This window comes from Saccostrea cucullata, unplaced genomic scaffold (assembly GCF_032062105.1).
Source record: "Saccostrea cucullata isolate Sc308-1 unplaced genomic scaffold, CSIRO_AGI_Scuc_v1 ctg3864, whole genome shotgun sequence".
NCBI lineage: Eukaryota > Metazoa > Mollusca > Bivalvia > Ostreida > Ostreidae > Saccostrea > Saccostrea cuccullata.
This window is the reverse complement of record NW_026937511.1, coordinates 65,525-80,393: the sequence shown is the minus strand read 5'-3', so window position 1 is coordinate 80,393 and position 14,869 is coordinate 65,525. Positions and strand designations below refer to the sequence as shown.

General features: G+C 34.1%; 1 protein-coding gene across 1 annotated transcript in view; it reads left to right on the top strand.

Moving 5' to 3' along the window:
• Positions 1 to 2,437: 2,437 nt before the first annotated feature.
• LOC134248305 (probable serine/threonine-protein kinase pats1) overlaps positions 2,438 to 14,869 on the top strand; it is a 37,550-nt gene continuing 25,118 nt past the window's right edge. Inside the window, exon 1 of the mRNA XM_062730714.1 lies at positions 2,438 to 2,630. Coding sequence (XP_062586698.1) covers positions 2,453 to 2,630 — 178 coding nt within the window. The 5' untranslated portion in view covers positions 2,438 to 2,452. The remainder of the gene's footprint in view (positions 2,631 to 14,869) is intronic.

Here is a 14,869-nt window from a genome sequence, read left to right as displayed (position 1 = left end):
GGTAGGGGACATTGATGTCCCTGAGTCCGATTTTTATTCGTATAGTATTATATAATAGGGCTAAAAACAAGAGGACCATATCTCGGAAACTAGAGATTGTACCATCACCATTTTTTCATAGATGTGGTATCTGGCCCCTAGTACTCCACCCTCAAAATTACAGATCCCAGGGTAGGTGACTTCGATGTCCCCGAGCCCGAAACTTATTCAAATAGTATTATATAGTAGGGCTAAAAACTACAGGACCATATTTCGGAAACTAGAGATGGTATCATCTCCATTTTTTCACAGAAGTGGTACCTGGCCTCTATTTCCCAAACTCCAAACTCACAGACCCCAGGGTAGGGGACATCGATGTCCCTGAGCCCGATGTTTATTCGTATAGCATTATATAGTAGGGCTAAAACTAGAGGACCATATCTTCGAAACTAGATATGGTACCATCATTATTTTTTTTATAGAAGTGGTATCCGGCCCCTAATACCCCACCCCTAAAATTTTAGACCCTAGGGTAGGGGACATCGATGCCCACGATCCTAATGTTTATTCGTATAGTATTATATAGTAGGGCTAAAAACGGGAGGACCATACCTAGTAAACTAGAAGTGGTACCAGAACCATTTTTTTCATAGAAGTGATATTTGGCCCCTAATACCCTACCCCTAAAAATTCAGAACCCAGGACAGGGGTCTTCGATTTCACCGAGCCCGATGTTTATTCGTAGAGTATTATATAGTAGGGCTAAAAACTAGAGGACCATATCTCGGAAACTTGAGATTGTACCATCACCATTTTTTCATAGAAGTGGTATTTGGCCTCTAGTACCCCAACCGCAAACTTTCAGACCCCAGGGTAGGGGACATTGATGTCCCTGTGCCCGATTTTTATTCGTATAGTATTATATAATAGGGCTAAAAACAAGAGGACCATATCTCGGAAACTAGAGATTGTACCATCACCATTTTTTCATAGAAGTAGTATCTGGCCCCTAGTACCCCACCCTCAAAATTTCAGACCCCAGGGTAGGTGACTTCGATGTTCCCAAGCCCGATGTTTACTCGTATAGTATTATATAGTAGGGCTAAAAACTAGAGGACCATGTCTTGGAAACTAGATTTAGTACCATTACCATTTTATCATAGAGGTGATATCTGGCCCCTAGTAATTGTAAGGTTTTTTTAGTCAATCAATTAATGTTTATTTATTTAACAATCAGTGGCAGAGTAGGCCCCTATTATAGGGAACGTGACATCTTAAAAAATGAAAGCAAAATTCAAATATTGTCATGATTGTGTTCACATAAACTCAACTGTTTAATACAAATGAAAGTGTGTTCACTTCAATAAAGGTACATGTAATTGTTAATTTAAAAAAATGCGATGAACTAGTAAAATCAGAATTGATACTATTTATTCTTTCATCAGCTCTTCATGCAATTTGCCGGCAAAATCAAATTTCAATAGTTAAGGATGATTCAGGCATATTATTCAAAACCCATAACGATTTTCAACAAAAATCTATTTGCCTCAGTCCAATTGAATGATAATAATAAGTCCGTTCATCTTGAAAAACATACAGTACAAGAGAAGAAGCTAAATGTGACATTATAATGCACAATTTTATTTCGTGGCCACGAATTTTATTTCGTGCCAACGAATTTTATTTCGTTCCAACGAATTTTATTTCGTTCCAACGAATTTTATTTCGTTTCCACGAATTTTATTTCGCACCCACGAATTAACAAATCTCATAACATGTCCTATACCAGCCACCGTAGGTTTCGGTGGAGTAGCGATAATAAGCATTTCTTGCAAAAGGGCCTATAGCTTCGAAAGTGGTCATAGTTCATATGCGTTCCTAACTTTTAATGAACTTGATGATGAACAAAAGGTATATTTTAATAAATATCGAAACAAAAATATCAGCGGAAGAAAAATAAGAATAAAAGGGAAGAATAATAGTAAACAGAAGAAAATCAGTAAGTCTTTACACAGAAAGGTGGAAAAACCTAATAATGCAATAAACGGGAGACTTACCATTGAAACGTAATTATTAAAATAAAATTTAAAGATCAGGTAACAGACTGTTGTAAAGGAATGTGTTTGTTTTAATTTGTTTTCCGTCATATCCAAACTTTGGTTTCCAAGTTCGTTATATGATTTCTGTCAAGACTTCGAATTGAATACATTCCTTTACAACAGTCTATGACACCGTTCATTTGCAGATTAATTTACATGTATAGATCTGAGGATCCGGATCAGACCAGCGCAAAATCCTTTTGAACATCAGAACATTATACACACCTGCGCCAAAGTTATGTACTATACTATATATGCATAATAGTATTAGAGTGTACATGTAAATGTTTATTATAAACAATATAGTTTTTTCTACAGTAAACATCCCAAAAAATAAAATTGAGATGAGTAAAGATGAACGAGAAGAATTTCTAATGGATCTAAGAAGAGATGCTGTACATTACAGAGGAAGATCACAGGACAGTGTAGATCACGTGACGTGGCTTTGGAGATACGGGAGAGAAGCGAGACCTGACATCGTGAGATCTTGTATAGGTCTACATCCACACTGGGACATTTACATCATCGACAACAAACCTTACAGAAAACCAAGTAAGAAGGGACAAGTTTGGTTTTATAAAAAAAATAAAATAAGTTATCTCCGTGACCTCGGCAATATAAATTTTATATAAACTCAGTTCATTATATTCGTTACCCATGACTTTGTATAGAAAGTTAAGTTGATTTATAGACAGTTTGCCTGTTGCCCAGTCTGTTCAGTATTCTGAATAAAATATTTCTTAAATCTACCTGGAATTTTGTTTAAGCATAAATATAGAATTGATGAATGTTAATTTTTCTGCATAAAAAAAAGAAAGTGGGGGTTCGGGGAGGAATTATAAAAACTAGAGGTACTGTGAGCAATGAGCAATGAGCTCAATACATGATATCCACCGCCTCCCATAATGTCAATGTGTTGCTGTACTGTATATTGTTTAAGAAATAAAGTCCGCGTTTTCGTGAATGTTGCAGAATTTCGGCCTCGAAATGTTGTTTGAAATATAAAAGCCTCGGCTAACGCCTCGGCTTTTATTTTTCAAACAACATTTCTCGACCTCGGAGGTTATTCTGCATCATTCAAGACAACAAGGACTTTATTTCTATTCTACCAAGATCGATAAATACGGCTGATCGTTTCCTCTATAGAGAAACGAATTAGGTCACCATGTCTCGATTACGCTGTTCCATTTAACACTAGAGGTAAAATTTGTTTGCTTACCTGTGTATGGAATGCGGACGATCTGAGCTTTCGTTACATTAAAAATAGCCTTTTTTAAATTACAAAGAAATAAATTCACTTTCCACCAAATACGGCGTAGTTAATTAGTGAAAAATCAAGTGTTGTTAATTTAATTTTTTTGTGATTCCGTTTCATCCCAACCACATACTTTATTCGCATGTTATACAATTTTGATAAAACAGGATACTGGTATTGCACAATAAAAGTCAATCCTATGTATGTATTTGATTTTTTCCGGAATTTCGCCTCCCTTTTGAACTTTGGGCCGATATTTCTAATATAGCGCATTCCTCGCTGAAAGATTTTTAAAATTTATATAAATAATGAAATTCCCCTAAACAAATTTCCGACAAAAAAGTTATCAGCGACGTATGCGCTGTTATCGAAATTAAACAGTTTGACATTTAGCGGGAAGAAATGAAATTGTCGTCTAATGCGTTTATGAACATAGTAAAATACACGGTTGATGTCTGTGCCTGCTATAGATGTTTCCTGAGCTTTCATTCATAAGACAAGACTGTAAGTATATGAAAAACATAAAGTTTAGTACAATTTACTTATTGAACAGCTGTTGCATATGAGACAATCCGGGAAAAGATATTCCGGTACAAATCTTGTTTTCGTCATGTTCCGCTAGGTGGCGTTATTTTAGCACAGAGACTATAAGTACAGATTAGGTTTCAAGACTACACATACCATCTTAAAGATTTTTAATTTTTAACAAATGATAATAAAAAAATATTTAAAGCTTTCAGATTCGTGACGGAACAGAAGGGATCTTCCTGTCAGCTTTAGATATTGTTTGTCATATTGGCTGGTAAATATAAGTGGGAGCCACTGTATACACGATTTCAATTATTTCTACACAATATATTAAGTTTACTGGCTCCAAATTCAAGAAAGTAAACTGTATGTTCTTGTTTACATTGTAATCGAGCCAGTATTAAAGAAAATTAAAATTTTATATCTTTATGTGTATAACTGTGTAAGCGGCAAACTAATTCAATTGCGAAGTTGATGCTGAAGCGGCAAGACTAGCAGACCATCTGTAACGATAGGTAATTTTTAGTTAATGATAATAAAAAAATATTTAAAGCTTTCAGACGTGACGGAACAAGTCTTTCCTGGCTTTAGATATTGTTTGTCATTAAAAGCGACAGTGGGAGCCAGCAAGAGCTGTACTATACAGGAACAAGAAAGAGCCGAACTGTATGAACTGCGCTGTAAGAGCCAGTATTAAAGAAAAGAGCTTTAGGAGCCATAAGAGCCGAGCCGATCTCTTATGAGCCAGTATCACTGATTTTCTGTATATAATTGTTTAAAGACAAGTAGTCTAACATTTATTTGTATATATTGCATAATCACATATTTGTATATATAGAACCTGCCAGGTCCTCAGAAAGTTAACTGAGGGGATTTAGCCGCCTCTGTTATTTGTTATCATATTATTAGGTTTCACGCTACACATACTCTGATTTAAAGATTTTTACAGCAATATTTTAACAACAATTGGAGCTAGCTCAGTATAGATAAGATAATTTTATTTCCAATTTTGGGCCCAGAAGGGATATCTACCTATCGTCAGCTATAGGACTAGGCTGTATTTCATATTGGCTGGTGGGCATATAAGAACTGTATACACGATTTCAATTATTTCTACACAATATATTATAGTTTCTTGGCTCCCAAATTCAAGACTTTTAGTAACTTTTACTGAGAGGTTTCAAAACACATGGTATGATTTCTCTATTTACTCTATTTGACCTCTGAGAGGTTTTTATGATGTTCTCTATCTGCTACAATACATATTTAGTACTTGATTTTACATTTGGAATGACTTTAATTTTTTTGAAAACTTTAAATTGTTTAAATCTCACTCTATTACCTCTGAGAGGTTTCAAAACACATGAATGTTCTCTATCTGTTACAATTTAAATTTTTTGAAGGAAATTTTTTAAATCTAATGTTCTTGTTTACATTGACAATCGGAGGCCGCGAAAATTAGTGCATTAAAAATCATAAGAAATATACCGTTGGAAACCTCTCAGAAAGATCTATTTCATAATTTTAAAAGTTTAAAAATCGGTCAAGAAATGAACCATATAGGACGTTTTACATACATCAAAGGATATCCCCCGAAGATCAAAGAGATCGGTGGCAAAAAATTAAAATTTTATATCTTTATGTGTATAACTGTGTAGTAATTGCAAACATAAAAAGAAATAAAAAATGGACCAAAAAAAAGGGCATTTTATTGTTTAATTATACAGTTTTAATTATGTTGTTAAAGAGATGAAGTCAGAAAATGTATGTAAATATTGTAAATTGTTGACTCTAGCTCTTTTTATTGTTTTCAAGGGAAGTCACTCCTAATGATTAAAGATTTTTTCTGTATAACCTTTTCCTGAACACAGAAATAAAGTAATGTGAATTGAGTGAATTACTAATATATATTATATGGCACTTTAAAAACTTCGAGATTATATCTCTAAGAAGTAATTTGAAATGTCCACCCTTTTTTACGCATTTAGAATATATTATTACATAATGTCTGAATATTTTTAAAAATTATTTGAATTTTTTTAAAAAGGTATTTTTAAAAATAAATCTTCTCAAGAACCACTGGTCCAGGAAAGATGAAACTTAGGTGAAAACATCCTCAGGTAGTGTAAATTCACGTTTGTTCAATTCATGACCCTCGGGGGTAAGGGTGGGTCTGCAAAAGACAGTCTAATTAGTTTACATATATAAGAATATAAAGGGAAAATCTTTAAAATTCTTTTTCTCAAAAATAGCAAAGCCATGATTGGTCATATTTATCTGAAAGTATCCTAAGGTGGTGTAGATTCAATTTTCTTTTTCAAATAATGACCCCTGGAGGTGGGGTGGAGCATCAATGGAAGGTCAAAGTTTTACTTAGTAATATATAGGAAAAATATTCGAAAGTCATCTTCTTAAGAACAACAAAGCCAGGAGTGATCATAATTAATATGGAAGCATCCCCAGGTACTTAAGATTTAAATTTGTTCAAATCATGACCCCTGTGTGTAGGTTGGGGCTACAATGGTAGATCAAAGTTTTACATAGAAATAATACAATTGTATATAGAAAAAAAATCTTCATTTTTTTTCAAGAGCAGCAAAGCCATGACTAGTCATATTACATGTAATATAGAAGCATCTGCAGGTGGTGTAAATTCAAGTTTGTTCAAATCATGACCCCGGCGGGTAGGGCGGGTCAACAATTATAGGTTTAAGCTTTAAATGGGAATATACAGGAAACATCTTCTTAAGAACAGAAAAGCTATGATTGGTCTTTTTTTTAACGATTGGAAGTATCCTCATGTGGTCTAAATTCAAGTTTGTTCAAATCATGACCAGGAGGGCTATTAACAGCAACAACAAAAATGCCTTCTTCGCAGTGGAAACAGTGAAAGAATATGTTAGGAACATACAGTTAGTTAAATATTTTGATTAGACATTTTAAAAACATGGAGAAATAAATTGAGAAACAGCACACTTTTTTGTGCGCATTAAATATACAGTTTTTATAATAAGTCCTGATTTTAATTACTTAAACATTACTATGGCTGATAATATATATTTTAAAGAAAATTAATTGAGGAAGAATAACAGCGTTATTCAACATTTGATAATATATGATACTGTTATTTTCATACTAATTTTAGATTAACAATTAATTTGCATTACATTTCCCTGCAGGTGAAACTCTTCATGACCATAGTGTGAGATTCCTTTGTGACGGTTGTTTGGAATTAAACAAGACATTTTAATAGACTACCCTTTATGATGACTGAATTTAGTTGAAAGGTAAGCCCCCCCCCCCCCCTCGTTTTTAGGCATTTATATATATAAAAAAAACATGGTTACTGTCTTAAAATATTTAATAAGCGATATTTGGGTGAGGGTAAGAAAATGTAATAGAGGGTGAGGCTTGATGAGCCCTCTCTTGTTTTTGACCCAAGCTTATATATCGCTTATATTTCAAGACAGTTATTATTTTTTGGTGTATCCGGCAACAAAATATATACATTTGAATGTCCAAAACAAGCTATTTTCAACAAAATTAGGCACATCTCTGCAGTTGAAACTATGACGCCATGGCGTAGACATTACTTAATATACATGACATTACAATGCTTTTAGAAGATTGGAATGCATGCTTGAGGCTTTATTAGGGTATTGTCCGAACAAAGCTTTAGTTTTGTAGGTTACGTTTATTAGGTCAATGCAAATTGCAGGATAGAATGCATTGATTTTTATGCCCCTGTAATTGAAGATTTTGGGGTATATAGTTTTTGCCTTGTCCATCCACCTGTCTGTGGGTAACACTAAGGAATAAAATATTACATGATTTTAAAATTGGAAAAGAAATTGTGTTTTTCATATTAATCAATTTATTACACACTGAAGAACATATGAAATTTCAAACATAATGCCAAAAAAATATCCCATAATCATTTTTTAAAAACTTTTTATCATTGATTCATAGATGCCTGGAAAAAAGTCTTACAAGTGCTTCATCTGTCCTCGGAGAACAAAACAGACAGACAGATATGCTATTTCGAAGAGTAACAGATCAGAGATTACCAGATTATCAGGAAGAACACCAAGTGAGGAAGATTTTCTGTGCAACAAGTGCCGCCATATATGAAAGTTTCATGTGAAGGGAACTAGGAAAGGAAAAAAAAAACAGAGTTCTAATGTCTATAATCTGACATCTACATCTCAACCATCGTCTTGGACGCCTGCTAGTCCTCCTTCCGTACAGCTGCCATTTCCCAGCACATCGAGAGGCCACTCTTCCTGCTGTATTTGTAAGAGACCTGGACCAAAAATCATTGTTGTTCCGGTGAACATTAGGCATCAAATACTCATTTCCAAGAAAATCATTATCCCTGCTGGAGCTAGATGTTGTCCCAATTACTTACAGGGAAACATAGGGAATCTTCAACCCATTTCTGAAACAACAACTGTAAATAGAACAACAATAGCTCAACTGGTCAAGTTTCTGAGGTCAGAGATTCAGAGGCAAGAGAAAACTAGAAATAATTTTAATTACGACAAATATCTATATAAACAAGAGTGGAAGTTTTCATTTCCAAAGTCAACTCAAGAATAAAGCAGTGGAAGTACCTAAGGCATGTTCTACCAACAAGCCAGATTCCATACATAGGAGATTTCATAAAGATTGTGTGTTCTATATGCAATAGGTAAGAAATAGTTATGTTTATATTTTTATTGAATCATAATAATTTCTTAAATATCAATGCATTATGTATTTCAATGTTAAATGTATGTATATTAACAGATATCTGAGACCCCTCTCCAGTGGAAATGCTGATGAAGAAGAAAGTCTTGGATTGAATATGCTTCATCTCTCCAAGCAGGTCAATGTCCTACAACAGCAGGTGGAGGAGCAACACTTAGATCGGCGTTCTGGATGTTGGGAACCAGTTGAAGATCTAAGAGGTATTTATAGTATATGTACTATGTACTGTTATAGTATGCATTCTATTCTCCAGTTGTTATTGATACAATATAAGAAATTTTGTTTACTTAAAGAATGATAAAAATATACTTTGTTACATGTATCTTAAATGAAAATTGTTTGGGGATTTTTATCCCAATTATGTAGGTTATATTTGCAGAGCCATGCTGTTTCGAATTTGTTTATCAGGTTTTCCATATCTTGATGAAGAGCAACTGCGTAACGTAACTTTTGGAACTTATCAGCTTCGACTCTCACCCAATTATGCCCAGGAACACTTGGATAGTGACTGTCACATAAAAGTGCATAAAAAGGAACCAGGTATTGCAAGGGTTCGGTTACAGAGTCGGCATGTCGCATCAAGATTATACCAGTTATGGATCAAGTTTGATGAAGGAAATATTATTGCATGGTACTGTAAATGCAGGGCTGGAGCAAGGGTTGTTGAGATGTGCTCCCACATTGCTGCCATTCTGTGGTATCTTGGAAATCCCCGACACAATATCCAGACTGGGTTTGGTGTTCGACACTAGGGAAACTTTGTTGAGGATGCAAACAGCATTCCAACACCAGTTGATGAAAGTGAATCTTCAGATGAAGGAAGTAGTGAAACAGAAGATAAATTTCAGATAAATTGACAGCCATTTACAATGTGTTGCTAAATATGTAAATATTTTATTTTTATTCAATTTCCACATCTGATTACTTTGTGAGTGTTATGTCAGATTTGGCAATGGGTCACTCAATGTGTAAATAGTTTCTTTGATTTAATTTCCTTGTTAAATTTACTGCATGACTGTTATGAAAAAAAAATTATGGGCTGCTCCTTATGAAAAGATGTTTTTATTCCATATTTGTGTTTAATTTACTCTGTGAGTGTTATATCAGATGCGGTAATTGGCCGCTCCATATGTATTTTTTTTTCATGTTTGATTTACTGTGTGAGTGTGAGGTCGGATGCGGTAATTGGCCGCTCCATATGTATTTTTTTTTATTTTCATGTTTGATTTACTATGTGAGAATTATATCGGATTTGGTAATTGGCCGCTCCATATGTAAATATTTTTTTTTTTTTATTTTCATGTTTGATTTACTGAGTGAGTGATATGTCAGATTCGGTAATTGGCCGTTCCATATGTATTTTTTTTTTCATGTTTGACTTACTGAGTGAGTGTTATGTCGGATGCGGTAATTGGCCGCTCCATATGTAAATATTTTTTTTCATGTTTGATTTAATAAGAATGTTAACCAGTGAGATGAAAGTAACTATTTTGTATTTATATTAATTATTAATAATGTGAAATTCAATCTTAAGGATTGCTTTAAAAATATGTGTGATGCTGATGAACATTTGAAAATACTATTTTAATTGATGACAATCTTAACGTTTACAGGAAATGTCGGGATGGAAAAACCCTCTTCACTCTGAGATAATTGATGTGGAATTTTCTGTATATGGAAGGGACTGATTTATATGTGTGGAAAAACATGGATTCTAAGAACAGATAAACAACAGAAAAAGTGATAAGTGATTCAAATATGACATTTCAAAACTGTACAATTAGAACTTGAAGACTCTTATATCAAAGCGATATTTAGTAGTGGACATAGTGATGTGGAATGTACCTGAGAAACCTTGAACTTTCTACCTCTTTCTTCTTTTAGTTACATACCATTGAATACTTTAATGAAAGTGAAAGTGGCAAAGAATACATTGTGATCCATTTTAGAAGGAAAAAAGTATTTGACCAAACACGGTGAAATTTATTGTGTCATATAATCTGGGAAATAAAAATTACAGAATTTAATTAATTTTGTAAGACATTTGTATTGAGGAATAATTGTGCCAATGATATATTTCAAGAAACGGCTTTGTATCAACGTTGAATCAACGCCGAACGTAATAACTATATTTTGAACTGAGGTCCAATGTAGGGCCAACGTTACAAAATATTTGGTAAGCATTAGTACGTTGGAAAAAAAGCGTTGAACCAACGTTGGACCTACGTCGGACCAACGTCATGATTATATTTCGAACTGAGGTCCAACGTTGGGCCAACGTTACAAAATATTGCGTTGGCGTTGGTATGTTGGAATAACGTTGTTTCAACGTTGACAAATAAATAAACAATATTGTACCAACATAGGCCCAGCATGTTGGGCCAACGGCGCGCCAATGAGCAGTAGGACATTGGGCCAACGTAAATTGCCAACATATTGGCCCAACATAACCAACATTGTTTGGCCAACGTTGGGCCAAAGTCCTAATGCTATCTGGGCAGATGTATGCATGATCATAGGCCACTTATTGCACAGACAGTATAATACCAATATGTGTGTAACATTGTATCTCAAATTCTTAATATTGAATAAATATTTGGTAATTTTTGAATATATAGATTTGCTTTTGTTTTTATGTAAATAAAATATTTTAAACCCTTTTTAAGAGAAAGCTAGAAAACAAACATGCCTCCCCCACACACAAACTCAGAGAGAGAATTAATTCTTTATAGTTACATTGAATAAAAAATTGGGTTTTTTTAATTTCAGAAAACACTTCTTATATTCTTTTCTTTTAAAACACTGATATTGCAGCCTCTTTCATTAATACCCCTTCTTAATGGAGGGGATAAAGTAACACGATTCTATGTGGGTGTATTTGTTTGTGGGTGAGTGAGTTAGCGCTGTGCGACAAGAAGTCACGTAATTTGCATCGGAATTAATTTGACAATAAATTCTGCTTTGATTTATATATGCACTCTGCGAGAGTGCTTTGTGGCGCCATTGTTTTCTTTTAAAACGGTGATATTGCAGACTTTCCTCATTTAAAAAAGAGAAGAGAATTAAAGGAAAACAATTACAGAGAGAGAGAGAGAGAGAGAGAGAGAGAGAGAGAGAGAGAGAGATACTCATGAAACCTCGTTTAACTGACATACATGTACATCTGTGAAAAAAATATATATACCGTAATTATATTGAATTCTTCTAATAATTTTTTAATTTCCACAACTTTGGTTCATATTCAACTGTTCAACCCATTTACACATTCGTTCTCTGTACCTGTACGCACGGGGGGGGGGGGGGGGGGGTCAAGGGGCATAGCCCCACCCTTCCTTTCCTTTTTTTCCCAATATTACTTTTTCTATTGAAAATGTTCATTGAAAGACAGGTTGCCACCCCCCCCCCCCAAACACACACACACAGTTTATACTAGTGTAAAGTTATATAAGGGGAATGTGTATGCCAAGGAACTGGTACTGAAATAAGTAGCTTTCTCGACTTTGGGCAGGATTTTTCTTTGCTTGTCAACTTTTCCAGGTAAGAAAAAATTTCTTTGGCTAACCCCCCCCCACTTTTAAAGACGATGCTACGTGCCTGGCTTATTCGTATAGCTTTCTAGAAAGGGGGGGGGGGGGCTAACAGACCCTTTATAAAATCGCTTATTATCTAAAAAAAAATGAAAACCGTTTCCTTCTTTAAAAATGTTTAAATGCAGTGTGTAAGTTGATCACTATTTTGTTGGATTATCGTAATGCGTAGTCCGCGGAAGTTACACTAGTGTAGAAGAGTTCCGATTTTGAGGGGAGATAACTCACTCTTGAAAATGGGGAATAGGATAGACTCTTATCTTTTATTTCTTAATGAATAAGACTCCACGTTAAGATACGTTATAAAATCTAATACATTACTATGACAGAATTTTGTCCTCGTGTTAATATGAATACAAAGTACAAACTTTTGAGTCACTTCATAAAATTGGTGGGAACAGGTATATTGAGGGAAATAAGAGGATTCAAATTCACCTATTATCTATGATTTTTCCCAAATTAAACCGATCCCGATCGGAATTATATAAAGAAGAAAATACTATAATTGTATATTTAAATTTGTCTCTTTTGTTGTTATATAGTTCAAAATTTACTTTATTTATTTTTATCCATGTCTTATAGGTGGCATTTGCCTTTAGTTTGACAACTTTATAAATTTTTAATTATTTTCGATCGGGATCGGTTTATTTCCATGAGGTATGGTTTTTAGGAATATTTTCTAAAATTGGTTCTTCATTTTAGTTACCAGAGAAATAATATGCCTATCTGTTTCTTTTCAGTCAGTAAAATGTTTTAAATTATTTTATTCATATATTCAAATATATATAATTATTTAAATCACTGGCGGATTTAAGGGGGGGCTAGGGGGGCGCACCCCCCCCCCCCCCCCCTAAAATTTTCAAAGTATGATGTGACTAATATTTATAATGCCACATTTTGGTACAAAACCAACCAAACCACTGTTTTTCTGCCTGGTTTTACTCTTAAAATACACAAAAATCCAGGAGCTTTCGGGGGCTGCGCCCCCTGCCCCCCCCCCCCCCCATTCAAAGTATGATATAACTAGTATTAAACACGGCGTACTCTGGTACATCACTAACCAATTACACTATCAGTAAGTAATAAGTAAGTAAATCGTTTATTATGATGGCATGTGTTACAATACAATGAGAATTGAGAAACATTCAATACAATTATTATTCAAACATCCGAACCTATATGCCTTTTTTAACAAAAATAATTGAAAAGTGCCTGGTTTTACTCTAAAATACACGAAAACCCAGGAGCTTCCGGGGGCTTCGCCCCCTGGGCCCCCACCAGTGCTTCGCCCTGGACCCACTGGGGGCCTTAAGGCGGCCCCCAGACCCCTTGCCTCCACAAAGTTATCCACGCCCCCCTAACCACAAATCCTGTATCCGCCCCTGTAAATTCATCATGTCTTTTACGCACATGATTACAGTGATGATTATGTACAGTGTACACTGTACATGTAAAACATCTTTGATTTTTTGATACTCGATATTAAATAAGTGTTTATTCATGTATTACATGTATGTTGCAACTCAGAGAAGACAGCTTAAATCTTATTTCCAAGTAATTTTTTTTTCTTTTATTAATTTTTTCTCAGGAATTGATAAGGAGTTAAATTCTATTAGTGGCGCACGTACCTACAGTGTAAATACAGAAAAAAAAATTTTGTGTATAGTCTCGGGTTTATCCAAGTTTTTTCATGTACATCATTATTTAAGAGCCCTTTAATCACAAGCAAATTGCAAAGGGGGGGGGGGGGGCATCATGGCATCATTTTTTTTTCAAAAACAGGTTTCATGAATATAAAATCATTTTAGAGTTGGTCAACATGGCCACATATTTTAATTCCATATTAAACGTAAGTATGTAATATTTCGATCTCCAAATATAAAAAAATCAAATAAAAACAGAAACGTTTTATGAACCATCGTCCGTTTTAGTTTCAAATTGGAGTGAGGAGTTCAGCAGTAATCTTCCGCAATAAATATTATTGTAACTTATTTTTCAAGGTTTTTTGTTTTATATTTTTACTTGTAGGTTACCGCTGCTTGTTTATCTTTATTTGACTGCATAGCTAAATATATTAAAGATTTTACAAATATCATGAAGTAAACATCTCAACTTCGTTAAATTAAATCTTGCGTAAATCTAAAATGTTCACGATTCCTTGATTATCAAAAGAGAAAAAAACCTTCACATCCCAATTACATAAAAAATATAAAATAAAAGCACTATAAATTTTTTTAAAATCATTTTTGCGCATATCATAGCATTAAAAAAATGTATAAAATATTTGTAAAAAAAAAAAAGTTATTTAACATTTTGGATATTGCACTGTGAAGATTAATTGAACAGTAAAGGGGAAATTACTTATTTTTGATTATTTTTCTTTTCTTTTTTTACGCAAAGAATTTACAAACTTTCCTGGAAGTCGTGTAGCTATTTGATTGTGACTCAGTATTACTCAGGAATATGACGTCACTGATACATCAATGGAAACGTTGATTTATCCTGATAATTTTTATCCAAATAATATGTTGACGGTGCGACCGTTAGAGCGAGCACCAACTCTTCTATTGTTTTGATTTAGATCGGGCTCGTCAAACCACACGTGACATTTGGTGCGTCTAGACTCTGACGTCACATGACGTCGTATGTACGCAATACCAAGAATTAAAAAG